This window comes from Perca flavescens, chromosome 16, assembly GCF_004354835.1.
Source record: "Perca flavescens isolate YP-PL-M2 chromosome 16, PFLA_1.0, whole genome shotgun sequence".
Taxonomy (NCBI): Eukaryota; Metazoa; Chordata; class Actinopteri; order Perciformes; family Percidae; genus Perca; species Perca flavescens.
Window position 1 is genome coordinate 33,079,906 of NC_041346.1, and position 15,986 is coordinate 33,095,891.

The 15,986-nt window shown below is 40.6% G+C and overlaps 1 protein-coding gene across 2 annotated transcripts in view; it reads left to right on the forward strand.

The window, feature by feature from the left end:
• Positions 1-15,586, forward strand: part of LOC114570782 (uncharacterized) — a 645,073-nt gene extending 629,487 nt beyond the window's left edge. For both annotated transcript variants that reach the window (XM_028601343.1, XM_028601342.1), the window contains 3 exons: positions 9,834-9,921; positions 10,178-10,231; positions 13,190-15,586. In XM_028601343.1, coding sequence (XP_028457144.1) covers positions 10,224-10,231; positions 13,190-14,840 — 1,659 coding nt within the window. In that variant the 5' untranslated portion in view covers positions 9,834-9,921; positions 10,178-10,223 and the 3' untranslated portion in view covers positions 14,841-15,586. The remainder of the gene's footprint in view (positions 1-9,833; positions 9,922-10,177; positions 10,232-13,189) is intronic.
• Positions 15,587-15,986: the final 400 nt, after the last annotated feature.

Consider the following 15,986-nt stretch of genomic DNA (forward strand, 5'->3'; position numbering starts at 1 on the left):
CATTTTCACGCTCTACTTTAACCCTTGACAGTAACGGCTATTACTCAACTGAGGTGTCCGGGCCTCTACGGCCACCTGACACGATCGGGTTGGTGGTAAATGGTAGTAATTAGCTTAGTTAGCAGTCAAGATTTTCACGCTCTACTCGATCTTAAAGTTATTAATACTAACACTCAAATTTTAGACAGTAACAGCTATTACGCACCGGAATTGGTGGACCTCTGCGACTACCCAATAGAATTGGGTTGGTGGTAAATGGTAGTAATAAGCTTAATTAGCAGTCAACACTTAAAACTAAAGGAACTACAGGTTAAGCCTTTCACCTGCTCCTTGAATCAACTTGTTCACAGTTAATTTTCCTTTGTCACCACAAAGGAATTGAGCCCTGGTACAATCTCTTTACTAGAGGTAAAATGAGTCGCTTTGAGTACCAGAGGCTGGAGGCGAAAGCTTCCGACGAGCCGACCGACACAGTCCTGCAGAATGTGGTCGCTTGTCTCATCCTAGACTCTGAAGAGAATAACCGTGATGGTTATGAAACTACCTGCGATGTAATACTCCAGGAACTATTGGCTTACAGGGCACAGCCGTCTTGGATGCCAAAAGCTAGCATACAAGGCTTGCTTGGCCAATTGGTGCTCATCTATCAGAGCCGAACCCATCGGCAACGCGCTGTCCTCCAAGCACAGCTCGCACTGCTGCAAGACAGCTATGAAGCTGAGCAGCGCAAAACAGCCTGGCTTAGACAGAGAGTCCAAGCCAGGCGTGATGAGGTCTCCCGGTTAGAGGAGAGCCGCAAGGACCTCTCGGCACAGCTCCGGCGTGCCAAGCAAAGAACAGGGTTCTATTCTCCTCCTCCTTGGTCTCCTCACAGTCAGAGACCCCATTTCTCTCCGCCACCTCGGCGAAAAACCCACTTGTCTTCTTCCCAGAGAAGAGACCATTCTTGTTCCTCTTCTTCTCGTCCTCCTACTCGGAGAGACCGATCTTGTTCATTTCCGCTACCTCGGCGGAGAAAACCCTCTTCCTCACCTTCCCGGTGGAGAGACCCTTCTTCTTCTTCTCCTCCCCCTCGGAGGAGAGATTACCACCCCCCTGCCAAAAGGGGGAGGAATGTCTTGCAACATCAGAGGAACACAGGTAGAATCAGAGTTCCGTCCACTGACAAACGGTGCGAGCCACAAAGCTCGCCATCCCGCTTTGATCAGACTCCATCCCCACTGCCAAAGGGGAGGAGCCGTCCTCAACTGAGTGACTATGATTCTCCTGTTCTGAACGACCCTCGCCGGCTCCAGAGACATGATCTGATCGAGCCTTGGCTGCATGATACTCTCAAACTACGACAGAGTGACGGGTGTGACCCAACGGAACGGGTAAGTATGCTGACACCTTCACACGTCCAAGAAGCACGTGATGCTGCCTTTGACCCTGAGCCTGACCCTCCTACCACATCCAATGGTCCAGCCGACCTGGATGAACCTACTTGGCCCCCCTCGGAGCCTCCAGTCACGTCGGTCTACTCAGAGACCACGGCTAGCAGCCTCGTGAACTCCAGTAGGGAGGTGTCAGAGCTGGTTATAGGTGAGAGTTATCAAGAGCCTCTATTGGGCCGTTTGCTGGAAACAGGTGCTCCACTCCGCAAGGAGACACCCCAGCGAATTTCTGATTGCAACATCCTGCTTCCTGAAGAAACCATAACTTCTCCACTCGTTAAAGAGGAAGAAAACCTCCAAACCTTGTGCGGTAAAAGTGGATCAAAACTTTCACCCACTGCAATGGATACGTTGTGTAGCTCAAAGCCACACTCTGCCTGGACTCCACCCCCACGAAAGGGGGAGGGAGCTCCCGATGACTCGGACAACACGCGTCCCTCCCGAAAACAAGGTCTGTATCCAACAGAACTGTCAGACTCCTCAAAGGGGCCTGACACTGATTCGTCATCAGCAGAACTAGACCAGGGAGGTAACTTAAAGGAGCCCAGAGTGCTCCCTGAAACCACGACGCCTAGCGCCTCACAAACCCCTCCCCTGATGTCCTGGGGAGACCCTGCCCACAAGGGCAAGGCCCACGGTACAGATACCGCAGCAGGGGAAAAAGGGGGTGTGAGCACCCTAGCCCTGCTGGACTGCGTCTCCAGAGTAAGTCAGACACCTTCTAACACTTCTGCAGAAGTCGTTAAACCAATGCTTCCCCTGAGTACACCAGTATTAGGCGTAGCATTTAGTGGTAGCATTCCCAGCTACCTGCCTGATAAACTGCCCATCACAAAACCAGTTTTGGTCGATATCACACCCCAGAGGATGACTCTGGTACATCCTGGTCTCATCTGTGTAAGTGACACAGAAGACTTGGGCAGCGGTCACAATCACCTGAGGCCGGGCCCACTCGCTGACAGCCACCGGGGACACAGTCACGCCCAGGTCGACACCCTGAGGCCACTTGATCCTGCAGGCAGTCTGCCAGCCCCAGACAGACAAGTCACCGTCATTCATGAGCAAATGGCCATGATTCTTCCAGAGCCTGACCCTGGCTCTGACTTTTCTTTGCCGCCGGCGAGCACACAGCCGCTGCAGTCTGGCAACCTTGACTTTTCCAACCCTCACAGGTCTTTCCTTTGCTCGCTGAACAACAGCGATGCACCGTGCCACACCTGTATGGTTAAAGGTGCACCCTTTTATGGCGCCACGCCAACAGACGTGCCCATATCACTTTGGCCAAAGAATCTTGCTGTCAGGCCAGACTTGCACCATCACTTGCGCCCACCTGACCCGCCTCCAGCTTTTACACCGCAAAACCACTGCCTTTCTTCAGAGTCCTCGCAGACTCTCCTCAAGGTGGCTGGAGCAGGCGCCTTCTCTGTACTCCAGGGAAAGGGGGTCATACATTTATGGCCCCACCTCCAGGTAAGCTTGATCGGCCCAGTTACCAGAACTGGGCGAGGTACCCAGTACCTCCTGATCGTCACGTGCAGCCTCACCATGTGGGTTGAATGCCTCTCAGCACCCAACTGCACAGCCGTGACAACCACTGTCCCGCTCCTGAACCACACGTTCAGTCACACCAACTCCCCATGTGGTCCTCACTCCCAGGAGAAGAGCAGCTTCTGCATCTGGAAAGGGGGAGGGAGGTTTTTCCCCCCGAGAGGATAAGACTCAAACCACTCTCACTCAACTCACTCTGTTGACATGCACTTCCATCCTAAACTTTTCAAACAGTTATCAAACTACCTCAGAGCTTCGGTAGTAAAATTCTTTTCAGGATAACGTTTACTGTCAGTTCCATTCTGTTCCTCAAGAACCCAGTGCATGCTTTAGACAGTCAGGTGTCACAGAAACACAACCAGGTACTAGTAGCGAGAGATTTAATGCGAAGCATCGGTAGAGAAGGAATCTCTTTCAACAAACTCCACGGACTGTTGGGTCCAACTTGGCAGGCTCTATTCATCACAAGCGACAGGTCAACTCCCGTGGCTGGTCAGGTAACCGTTGGCCAACAAAAAACAATCCCAGAGTTTTGAATGGCTGCTCAAATAAAACTCCATCAAATGCCCTTAGCGATAACAATTCAGCTCAACTTAATCAGCTACGAAAAACCACAGGATTAAATCCAGCAATTAAGAAACTAAGAAGATTAAACTTCTTTCAAACTGTAAACAATGCTAAAATACTGTGGGATCCTGGTGCTAAACCCAAAGGTTTATTTGGGGGGCACCTGAATATTCGCAGCATTGTCCCAAAAAGTGAACAAATTAAACATCTTCTTGCAGATTCTAATCTAGATTTCCTCTGTTTGTCGGAGACATGGCTTCATAAAAACTCCCCATCTTCTGCCCTGTCTATCCATGGCTATAATGTGTTTAGGAAAGATAGAGTTGGGGGAAGAGGTGGAGGTTTGTTGTTTTATGTTAAAGATCAAATATCATGTACAGAGATTCATTACTCGGCTGAGAATGACATAGAATGTATTTGTTTAAACGTAACACTGTCACCGCAAATGGGTTTTATTCTTATTGGTGTATATAGACCACCCTCTGCAAAATCAGTTTTCTTTGAAAAATTAAATGCTATACTAAGACAATGCCGTTCAGATAAGGAAGTTATTATAATGGGTGATTTTAATGTAAACTGGGATGATAAATCAGCTAAAAAGGCATTGGAAAAAATCACAAGTAAATTTGATCTCAGACAGCTAGTGAAGGGACCGACTAGGATAACGTCATTATCCAGAACACAAATTGATTTAATTTTCAGTAATAAACCTGACAGAGTACTTAAATCATTCAACATGATCACAGGTCTATCAGACCATAATCTAATCCTCATAGTTAGGAAACTAACAAAAAAGCAGGCCCATATGTCATCTAATGCAAAGCGCGGCCAATTTAGAATACCAAAGAGTGAATTATGTAACTATGAAAATGCAATTAAAAACATAAATTGGAATGAACTACTGTCTGGCTCAAATGTGGATGCTGACACTTATGTGTTTTTATCCACAATTCAAAATGTAACAGAACAATTTCAAAAGAAAAGTAAAGTTAAAGGTGACGGTAAATGTACTCTGCCCTGGATAAATGGTGATATACGGAAACAAATGAAAAAGAGGGACCTTGCTCTGCGAACCTCTCTTAAGACAAAACTATTGAATGACAGACACATCTTTACTTTACTTAGAAATAAGATAATAAAGGACATCCGAGCGGCTAAAGCAAATTTCTTTGTAAGCCTGATAGGGGAAGCTAAGGGAAATCCTAAACAAATCTGGGACAATTTAAAAAAATTAACTGGAAAACTGCCTAATGACATAACAAAACAGTTAGAAATTAATGAAAACGGCTGCCTGGTAAAAGGAGCTGCAGAAACAGCAACTCTCCTTAACTCTTACTTCGTAAACTCTGTTAAGGAAATAGTAAACTGTAATTATTCTGCACATCCAGATTTACCATCTATAGATTACTCTCAACCAGTCTTCTCCCTAACAGATGTAACTGAATCTGTAGTAAAAACAACTTTGAACTCTCTTAAAAATTCCAAATCTAGGGATGTTTTTGGACTGGATGCCATGCTTATAAAAAGACATACAGATACCTTAATTGAGCCAATAACAAAGTTAATAAATGCTTCAATTAGAAAACAGAAATTTCCGAAAGATTGGAAGTCAGCCATAGTGGTCCCAGTCTATAAAACAGGAGACCCATCTGATGTGAGCAACTACAGACCTATTAGCATTTTGCCAGTTGTTTCAAAAATTGCCGAGAAATGTGTTGTTGAACAAATGACCACTCATCTCAACACTAGTCCTTACACACTGCATCCAATGCAATTTGGTTTTAGAGTAAATCATTCCACTGAGACTGCAAATTGCTTCCTCCTGGAGAATATCAAACTTAAACTAGATAAAGGAGGTATTGTCGGGGCTATATTCCTGGATTTTAAAAAGGCATTTGATACTGTGAATCATCAAATACTAATTTCTAGATTAGCAAATTTTAATTTTTCATCAAACGTGATAAACTGGATAAAGTCTTATCTTGCAGATAGGATTCAGTGTGTAAGAGTGGGTAATGAAACATCACCCTTTATGATTAATGAGATGGGTGTGCCCCAGGGTTCAATTTTAGGACCTCTTTTGTTTAGCCTATACGTAAATGACTTGCCATCAATTTGTATAGGGTGTGAAGCTCAGATGTATGCGGATGACACTATAATATACGTCCATGCAAAAACCAAAAAAGAAGCAATTCTTAAACTTAATTCAACAATGGAATATGTAACTACATGGCTTGAAAATTCTCACCTGTGTTTAAATCTATCGAAAACTGTTTGTATGTTTTTTTCAAAGACACTCCGTTTCAGATTGTGAGCACAAAGTTTATGTGTCTGGTGAGAATATTCAAGTTGTCTCTCATGTTAAATATCTTGGTATCATCCTTGATTCCAACTTGTCTTTCAAAAAACAAGTGAAAAAGGTTATTGGAATAACTAGATACAATATCGCCAATTTTAGGTATATAAGAAGCTGCCTAACAACTTCAGCAGCAAAATTATACTTGAATTCAATGATTATTCCTCATTTACTATATTGTATGACAAGCTGGACGCAAGCGAACGATACAACCCTTAAGCCTGTTCTTTCTCTGTATAAACAGGCCCTCAAAGTGCTAGACAGAAAACAAAATACTTATCATTATTGTAAAATTCTTAACAAATATGACATCCTTAGTTGGGAAAATCTAATTAAATATAATGACATCTGTCTAATGTTCAAGATCCTAAATGGTAAAGCTCCACCATCACTCAATTCTTTTATTAAACAAAAAAACTCTAAGAATAGAACCACTCGGTCTGTTGTGAGAGGGGACTGTGTAATCCCTTACAGGTCCAGTTCCTTTAGTCAATCATGCTTTTCTGTTAGAGCTTCTAATAGGTGGAACACTCTACCAAATGAAATAAGAAACTGCACCACCTACCATAATTTCACACAAAGTCTCAAGACCTGGCTCTTGGATAGTCAGACTTGTGATCATTTTTAGTCGCTTAGTATTTCTTATATTAATGTTGTTAGTATTGCTAACCTTCTGCTAATATGTTTAATGTTTCGATATTTAGCTAGGTATTAAACTTAGCTCGCTTTGCGTTGCTTGAATATGTATGAATAACAAATTTGTATTTTAAATATTTTTACCATCATATTAACCTGTCCCATATTAACACATCCCTCATGAGTGATGTAACTTATTTTATCCTTTTGTTATGGCTTGTTACTGTTTTGCATGGTTGAACGCTGTTAGAAGATGGCTTGTGGCCTATGTTGCTTGGCCGTGTTTCGATGCTTGTATAATATCTTGTACTGAATGTGAATGCTGTTTGATGTTTAGATATGCTGGTGCTTTGCTGCTTCTTGTGGCTCTGCATGGCAAACAGGGATAGCTTCTCTGATGCTCTAGCTGTCTGTGTTGTGTCTTGTTGACTTCTGTCTGTATAATTTAACCTGTACTGATGTCTTGCTTCTTCGTTTTGCTCTGGTCTAAAATCATCTGGCCAAAAGGACTGCAGTTGAAAATTAGCCGGCTGGCTAACACTGGCACATTTACAGAAATGTTGATTAATGTGTGTTGTCCTTTATAAAAAAAAAAAAAAAAAAAAAAAACTCAAGCCTTGTTGTAGACCCATAAATCTGCTACTAACCGTATTGTGCGATCTTCACAGGTACATCTGACATATAGTCTTGGCAGTGCAATTCAAAATGTACGTAGCTCATAAGAATGAGAGATAGGACTCAGTTTTATTTACCTACGCATCAGAAGACAGAATGTATACAGACTAGAGTCTGCATTAAGTATTTGTTTTGACATTAAAACATACATGCACCAGTCCACAGGTACATGCACACAGTCACATGTACATACACTGGTGAACCCCAATTCTTTTCTGGAGTGAACCTGTTAACCCCTAACTACTTCACTTTCCTTTCCTATCTTCCTTCATTTGTTTTTGTTTCACTATATTTTGGGTTAATGTCATATTGAAACGGCTACAATGATTGTACAAGGGATAATTCATTGCTTACATATTATGTTAAGGATTGTGTTTTGTTTAAACATTTGGTGTTTTAGCTACAGTTAGAATTTTGTCTGCCCAGACAACTGCCTCATTTTGTCTGCCCAGACACTGTAGCCTCAGTCAACATATGAACATTATGAACTTGCCTCTCATTGCCTCTCATTCCCAGGAAGGCATGGACTATGTTGATATCAGTTTAACCTTTTCTCCCATGAACTGTATGGTCCTTGGTTTGCTCCAAAGACTGGGGACCAACCGCTCTTCAGAGCAAAAAGGGGGACTGTTGGGGACCAAGAGTTTGGTTAAATCTGATTTTACACCGGTAGCGCTACGGAGATGTAGCTAGCTAGCTACCGCTATGGATGGCTGCTGTTGTGACTCGGTGCTGGGTCTGATATGGTCTGTTTCCCGACGTTTAATTAAACTGCCATTAGCGTCGTAAGCACCAGGCACTGGAGATAAGTTCTGGCCGGGGGGTTGCTGTAATGAAAGTAGCTAGCTGATAGCTGACTGGGGGCTAACAGTAACTAGCTAGCTATGTCCCGGGGCTGTTGTCAGCTGTCATCCCGTCTGAGGGCCTGATTTACTTACACTAGCGCAGTTTGCGCTGCGTCTGTTTATGCGAGTTCGTTAATAGCGCACGCTATGCTTTCACATTTTGCGCAGTATTTATCAACCCTGACACCCATCAGCCAATATACCGTAAATTGCGCTGTAACAAAGCGGTACTTGTGCTATGATATGGCTGAGTGCAGACTGAGATATTCCCACTGCTGATGCTAGGACTGTTTGAAATGATCCTGATGCCGATATATTTGTAATGTAGCGAGGAGTTTAACAACTGCTGAATGGGATGTGAACGCTGAGTGGGTGATTCAATTTAATCTTTGATTTCTTCCAGTAACTCTAATATTGCATGGCTGCTTGATCTGTAACGCTAAATGATGTTGTGTTCACTGACAAAGTGTGATTCTTATGTTAAAAACATTTTCAGCCTCGCCTATGTCTTCGTCTTGCTCATATTACTGTTGCCATTTCACCAGCGGCATAAAGGTCTACGAGGAAACTCGACTGGGGCTGGTTTAGACCTGCTTTTAAGAGGCGGAGAATTTCCCCCGCAGAATAGAGATGCGCTCTTACTGACAGTCTTTGTAAATACCACGGAATATATTTTATATATATATATATATATATAATTAGGCGCACTTTGCGCTTATCCTCCCACCTTTTCGGGTGGAACTCCCACTTTCCCCACGACCCTCCCACGAACGCAAATTGAAAGCTCCACTTGTCTCTTCTCGCTCATGTGGAGGACAATCTGAGATTTTACCCAAGTGTTCCCTGTTAGTAAATAGCCCGCATCGGTTACGTCCGTCTTTGCGACCAATTAGCGCCTGGAAACAGACGCAAACGGCTTGATAAATCTAGCCCTATGTCTCTCTGCGCCGGGGGAGTGAGGCAGACAGACTGGGGTGTGCTAGCTGGCTAAATTAGCATTATATTAATCGTCTATCTATACAGCTAACGTTAACGTTACTAGTGAAGTTATTCGTGGGTTAGCTTAGTCCTGTTAGCTGTGGTCGAAACAGTCATACTAAAAATAACTATTAGCGTGTTGAACGATGTTGCACCCTCAATTTTACCCACAAAGCTTTAGCATCAACGTTAGCACATTGTAGTAACGTCAAGCTGGTATCGATATTGAACTTTCAAAATAGATAAGGTCTCTGTTGTATTACTGTGATAAAAAAGTGGGATGTAATTAATCACAAAATGATGCTGTATGGCAAAAAAAAGCAGTATTACGGTTACAAGTATTTCTTTTCTGTGACATTGTATGATTTACAATTACTCCTGAATGTATCATCTTGGTGCCAGTGTTCTGACGGAAGTTAGAGTAACTGGAGGGTGAAAGGTTATATGACGCCACTGACGGGCGACTAAAGGAAACGTGCCGTGCCTGAAAATAAAATTACCGATTTCTCTGGGTTTGACATTTGGTGGAAACATTTGGGATAGTGTAAGAACACAGCTCATAAAAATATATAACATAGGCATGGTCATTTTTAGACATTTTAAAGCAGAAATGTTACATATTGTACCTTTAAACTGTTTGATAAATGGCCATTAATGTGAAATGTTTAACACCTCTAACTGTGCTGGACCCTCCAGTCGGTCCAGTGTTGTCGTGTTGTTGGTCGAATGTATTTGCCATAACTAATAACTGAGCATGCTGCCTTAGATTTATATGATTTATTTTCTTTTTTCCAGACAGTTTCTGTAGTCATCACATCAAAAAGCTTCAGGAAATTCAGATCCATTTCTCTGGACCACTTTGACCAGGAATTTAAAAACACAGGTATGTATCACAGGTTGGATGATTCTGAATTAGTCCATTTGAGAGATGGCCTTTCAAATGACTTAAGTTTCTAAAGATGGAGTCTAGAAAGACGTAAAGAGATAAACTGAATGTTATGGTTTCTCTCTCAAGAAGAAGTTATTAACTCTGATTAAAGTGATGTCATAAAGCAGGAATGTAACTGATGTATCTTAGAGCCCCCTGACCCCCCCACATATCAAACTCACTGTGGTTGATCTCTGACTACTTCTTCCAGAAAACTCACAAGGTGCTCCATCCTCAACTCCTGGGAAGCCGTTACCATGGCAACTTGAGTAATACTTGCTAAAACACAGTTTTAGTGTTAAGGACTGCTGGATCACATTTTACTACATGATGAGACAATTCACTACATATATATGCAATACTTATAAATGTTAACTATCATCACTATCTATATTGCAAAAAAGAGCCATAAGAATAACTCATAATAGAGCTCAACAGTGTGGTTCTGGAAATAGCATCCCATTGATTGATTGATTGATTGATTGATTGATTGATTGATTTGATTATCAGAGATAAAGTCTAAAGACAGTCTGAAGTAGACCTACACCAAGCTCTGAGGATGTGAAACCAAAGTTTCTGCTCCGGTAGAAGACATAAGGCAATGTTCACGTCTTTTTTTAAGCTTCCAGCGTGTTTTTAACATTATAATCCTGTATGGAGTAAACCTTGTTTTCTTAATAGTCGTGAACGCTTTTTAAAACGCCACCACCGACTTTTCTTCTGCAGCTCAGTGTCTTAATGGAGTTGAAAAAAGTTCAACTTTTCTAAAAGAAAAACGTCAAGTTGTTGACCCGAAAGATTGGTTGAAAAACCCAAAAACAAAGAAATTGCAGAATCCATTGCTTTACAACATATATAACATTGTTAATATTAACAGAATAACTATATAATTACTTAAATAGATGTGTTTTGAAAAGTAAACTATATCATTGCTTAGTGTGTGTGTGTTGAAACCCCCAAAAAAGAATCTGCTTTGCTTACATACTGATCTGTTTCTGCATTATATGACAGAGAGAGCTTTCATTCTGGACTTGTAGGGAGTAGAGGAATGCACCCAGACAGATAAGAGGGCACAGACAGGAAAAGGGCCTGAAGGGTGGGGGCGCACAGCTGTGTGTGTGCATCTTGAGACACACGTGTGGCAATACACAGCACACGTGCTGTAGGGCTCATGTTAAGTTTCCTGTTACTGTACATTGTTTGTGAAATGTTTCCTACATTACCTTACAAGGACAAGGAAGTACATAAAGCACATCCCTCTTTATAACTTTGGGAGGAGTAAATGTTTTTTGTGTATAAATATGGGTGTTTTTGCCAAGAAGCACTCTTCTCTCTTTATTTTACCCGAGGCCTTTTTGGTTTATTGGGAAAGATTTATTTATTTACCTCTCGACAGCCAGAGAGGAGTATTTGCCCTACACTCACTGGGTGCAGGGGAGACAGAGATAGGGAAAGTGCAGCTTTAAATACCTTTGTTTTTTATTTCTATTTTGTAAAGGACCACTTGCTTTTAATTTCTGCTTTTGTCACAAAATAATAAAAACTACCTGAGTCCGGGCAACTAGTGTTTGTCCATACGGCAGAAGAGGGCACAGTAGGGCCGGGGGTTGCTGAGGGGAAGGCATGAAAAGGGGATAGGCTCGACCAAGCGAGCGATGCGACGCCTCAGCAACTGCCCCACCGGTCGACAAAGTCCTATTTTGATAGCCAACCAATGACAAGTTGGAGTAGCCAGACCTGTCGTTTCCAACAAGAAAAAAATGGAGTCAGAGCCCAGTGAGTTATATGATATGACTGGGTGCTCCCTGTACAGGAAACTCACTTTGTTTTATCTAACATTAGCATTAGCACCGCTACACGTAGTGCTCTAGGATACTGTAGTAGCTGTTGTTATAGCAACAAAAGACGCTCTTGGCTGCTTTTTGGAACCAAAACGCTGCCAGCTGCTTCTTAATACAAAAGTGCTCTAGTCAACTTTTTCTTGTCCAAAAAGATGCCAAGCATGAACATAGCCCAAATCTGTATGAAATAACCCTGGTTTTAAGAAAAACATTTTGAATCACCATTTTATGGAAAAATACTAAAAGACCCTTTTTACCTTCTATTTCATTCTTATTTATTCTTAGGTCCCTCAGGATATTATCAATCTTATAACATGTACTATTATTAATTTCTGTATTTTATGTACATATTAACACACATATGTGCAGAAGAAAAACGAATAAACTAAATAAAATACATTCCCATTCATATACACATTGCCATTCATGCCTCACTTTTATATTTGTTTATCATCCTACATTTTAGTATTTTTTTTTTAAATCTTTGTGGCGTGTAACACATTTTTACTTCCTCATCTAAAAGATTCCACATGTTTACTCTATATATTCTAATATTTATCTTTATGAACATGCACATTCTCTGAAATCTGAAACTAATTCTTGATAGACTCTGGAACTATCCTATTTTTGACTTTATACATTATTTGATAAGTTTTGACTTCCGCCAAATCTCTAAATTTAAGTGTGTGTGAGTTTATAAATAATCAGTTTTTTGGTTCAAGGTATTCTGCTCTGTTAATGAGTATCATTGCTCTCTTTGGTAATATAAAAATAGGGTTAGTGATTGTTTTGTACGTGTGTCCCCATATTTCCAAATAATATGTAATATATGGCAGTATGAAGGAACTGTACAATATATGTAGTGAATTTGAATTGAGCACATCTTTCGTTTTATGTAATATCGCAATGGACATTGATACTTTAGTTTTCACTTGTTTGATATGTGGTTTCCAGCATAATTTGTGGTCTATGATCACTACTAAGAATTTGCGGTAGCACTTTATAATAACTATCCATAATTCATCATTTATTAAGCATTAGTTAACTATTAGTTAATGGTTTGTTCATTATTACTTATTAATTGTTCATACATAGTTCATCATGAGTAAAGTATTTGTTCACACAATTATAAATGGTTTGTTCATAGTAAATAAGCCTATTAGTTAATGGTTTTTTCATCATTATTAATTAATTGTTCTTACATAATTCATCATCAGTAAAGCATTTGTTCACATAGTTAACTAAAAGCACAGGTGACAAGGATAGAATAAACAAAGGTTTAATCTTGTACGGTTTTGCACGGTTAAAAAGCTTTTATTGAACGACTTTAAAAAGTAGAGGGATTTTATTTATTTTATTCAATCTTCATGTCTTTTCTACAGGAACACATCCAAATATGACAACATCAAGAAAGTTCTTATCCAATCAGGATCTCCTACTGTGTATCGGCTGATACCAAGGACAGAGAACATCCTACCTCTGAGAGCAAAAAACGTGGACCTTCAACATCTGACAACAGAGAAAGAGAAGATTGGATCTCTGACAAGAATGACTCTTGGTGAAAAAAATCCAAACAAGATAAACAAAACCATCTTACTTGTTGGTGAAACAGGAACAGGAAAATCTACTCTGATCAACGCTCTGGTCAACTACGCCATGGGAGTGGAGTGGGAGGATGATGTCTGGTTTCAGATCATAGAGGACGAGAAGAGAAGTCAATCAGAAAGTCAGACATCAGATGTGATCGTGTATCAGATCTTTGGGTTTGAAGATAAAACTCTGCCCTACTCTCTGACCATCATCGATACTCCTGGATACGGAGACACCAGAGGGCTCGAACTTGATGACATTGTCAGTCAAAGATTATTAGACCTGTTTCACTCAAAGGATGGAGTTAATGAGATTAATGCAGTGGGTCTGGTGATGAAAGCGAGTGAGAATCGACTGAGTGACCGACTGAGGTACATCTTTGATTCAGTGATCTCTCTGTTTGGAAAAGACCTAGAGAAGAACATTGTCGCCCTCATCACACACTCAAATGGTCTGACACCTGAAAATGTTCTGAAAGCTCTCGAGGCTGCAAACATTAAATGTGCCAAAGATGAGGTGAATGAGACTGTTCACTTCCTGTTTGATAACTGCCAGAGCACACAGAAAACAAAGAAAAATAAGATTGCTCTAAAAGGTGCATGGGAAATAACAAAGGACCAAATTGGTCAATTCACTGATTTCCTGACAGAAAATTCTCCTCAAAAACTGGAGACAACTGTTGAAGTGTTGAAATCACGCATCAGACTGACAGCCTGCATCCAAGATGCACAAGAGAGAATTAAGTTTATTGATCTAAAACAGACAGAAATCCTACAGATTCAACAGCTTCTGAACAAACATAAAGAAGAGATGAAGAACAATGAGAAGTTCACTGTAGAAGTTGATGAGCCATACATAGACACAGAACGTATCAACGGTGGGACGTGGGGGTTATGGTTCTATGAAGGAGCTGTCTGCTGCAAAGCGTGTCAGAGGAACTGTCACTATCCTGAATGCACAGTGGCCTGGTATCCAAGAGACTGCGTGGTCATGAGTGGTGGCCGCTGCACTGTATGTCGTTGTTCTGTATCAGCTCATGTCAAAGAAGAGTGGAAGTATGTGAACAAGACAAGAAAAGTTAAAAAGACCCTGCAAGATATTAAGGAGAAGTATGAAAAGAACAAGGCAGAAAGTGAGAACAAGTTGAGCGTTTTGGAAAATCTTCAGAAGGAGATGGAAGAACTTCAGAAAGAAAAAGATCAGGTTTTGGAAGAGACCTTTGAGCATGTTGTCAAACTGGAGCAGATCGCCCTGAATGTTAATTCAGTGTCTATTTATGACAACTTGGACTTCCTGATTGAGAAGATGAAGGAGAAAGGAGACACAGAGAGGAAGAGGAAACTGGAAGAGATAAAAAGTCGAATGGATAAAGATAAAGGAATTAAAGCAGCGCAGCGCTACGGGTTTGGTCAACTAACAGCAGCTGGTAAAGAAAAGAAGTAGTGATGAACTAGAATCACTGTGAGGAGACAGCTGTGTATTAAACAAGGTCTACACTGATGATCAAATGTGTTTCATTACAGTTTTATTAAGTATTAAGTGTGATGTTTATAACAAAATAAAAATGTAATCACCTTTTATATGTTAAATGTGTCATTCCTGGAAACAGTGCTCTCTGTGGTGTAATGACTGTTTCTGTTTGTTCTTGTAGTTTAATGTTTAATCACCAAAAGTTACTTCACTGAACAGATTAGACAATCGCTCTGGTTTTAAATGCAGTGAGGCACTTCACACTTCAGCCATGAAATATAATCAATATATGTGATCATATATTATATACCCTTGTGTCTTCATGTGTAGTCATACCTCATGACTAGTTATAATATTTCAGAAGACCCTGGCCATGTGGAAACATGTTGATCATTTTATGTTGTACTTTAATTTTTTTTTGATTTTGAGTGATTCAATGTATTTACAGAATATATTGGGACCAGAGGGTAGTGTGAGTGGTGACTGGTAGCTGGAGAGGTACCAGTCATCCTCCTGGAAACTACCTAACTGATCGCTGTGCTGTGCATGATAATCCATATCAACACATTTCTATATGTTTCTCTTTGTGTGGAAATGAAGCAAAATAACGACAATGAAAAAAAAAAAAAAACTTCATTATATTCTGTTGCTCATCATGAAATCATCCTGACTGATGCAGTTTTCTGTCAAATATTATTAAAGTTTCTGCTTGAAATGAGTTTGCTCAGAGTGTCTTCACTGGATCATCATCATTTCTTAGACTTAGACCTTGCCTCACTAGAAACACTCATATATATTCACATACATTCATGAAAAGATAGTTTACCTTTAAAATAGAATTAAAGTTTTAAATGTGTTGAAACATGTTGAATATGAATCAGTCTAATAAAGTTCAGGTTAAACACAATAAAACGTTCGATTTTTAGTGTTTGATATCAAACATTGTTGGATATAAAATAATTGGAGGACGTAGAGACAGAAACTCACCACCTTTTGGTCATGTTTCCTTTCATGTTTCAGTTGTACCTCAAGACATGATCAGCCAATCAGAAAACACTCCTATTATTATTATATAAATAAAGAAGTTAATCAGTTTGGGAGTCTGATAACTGACGATAT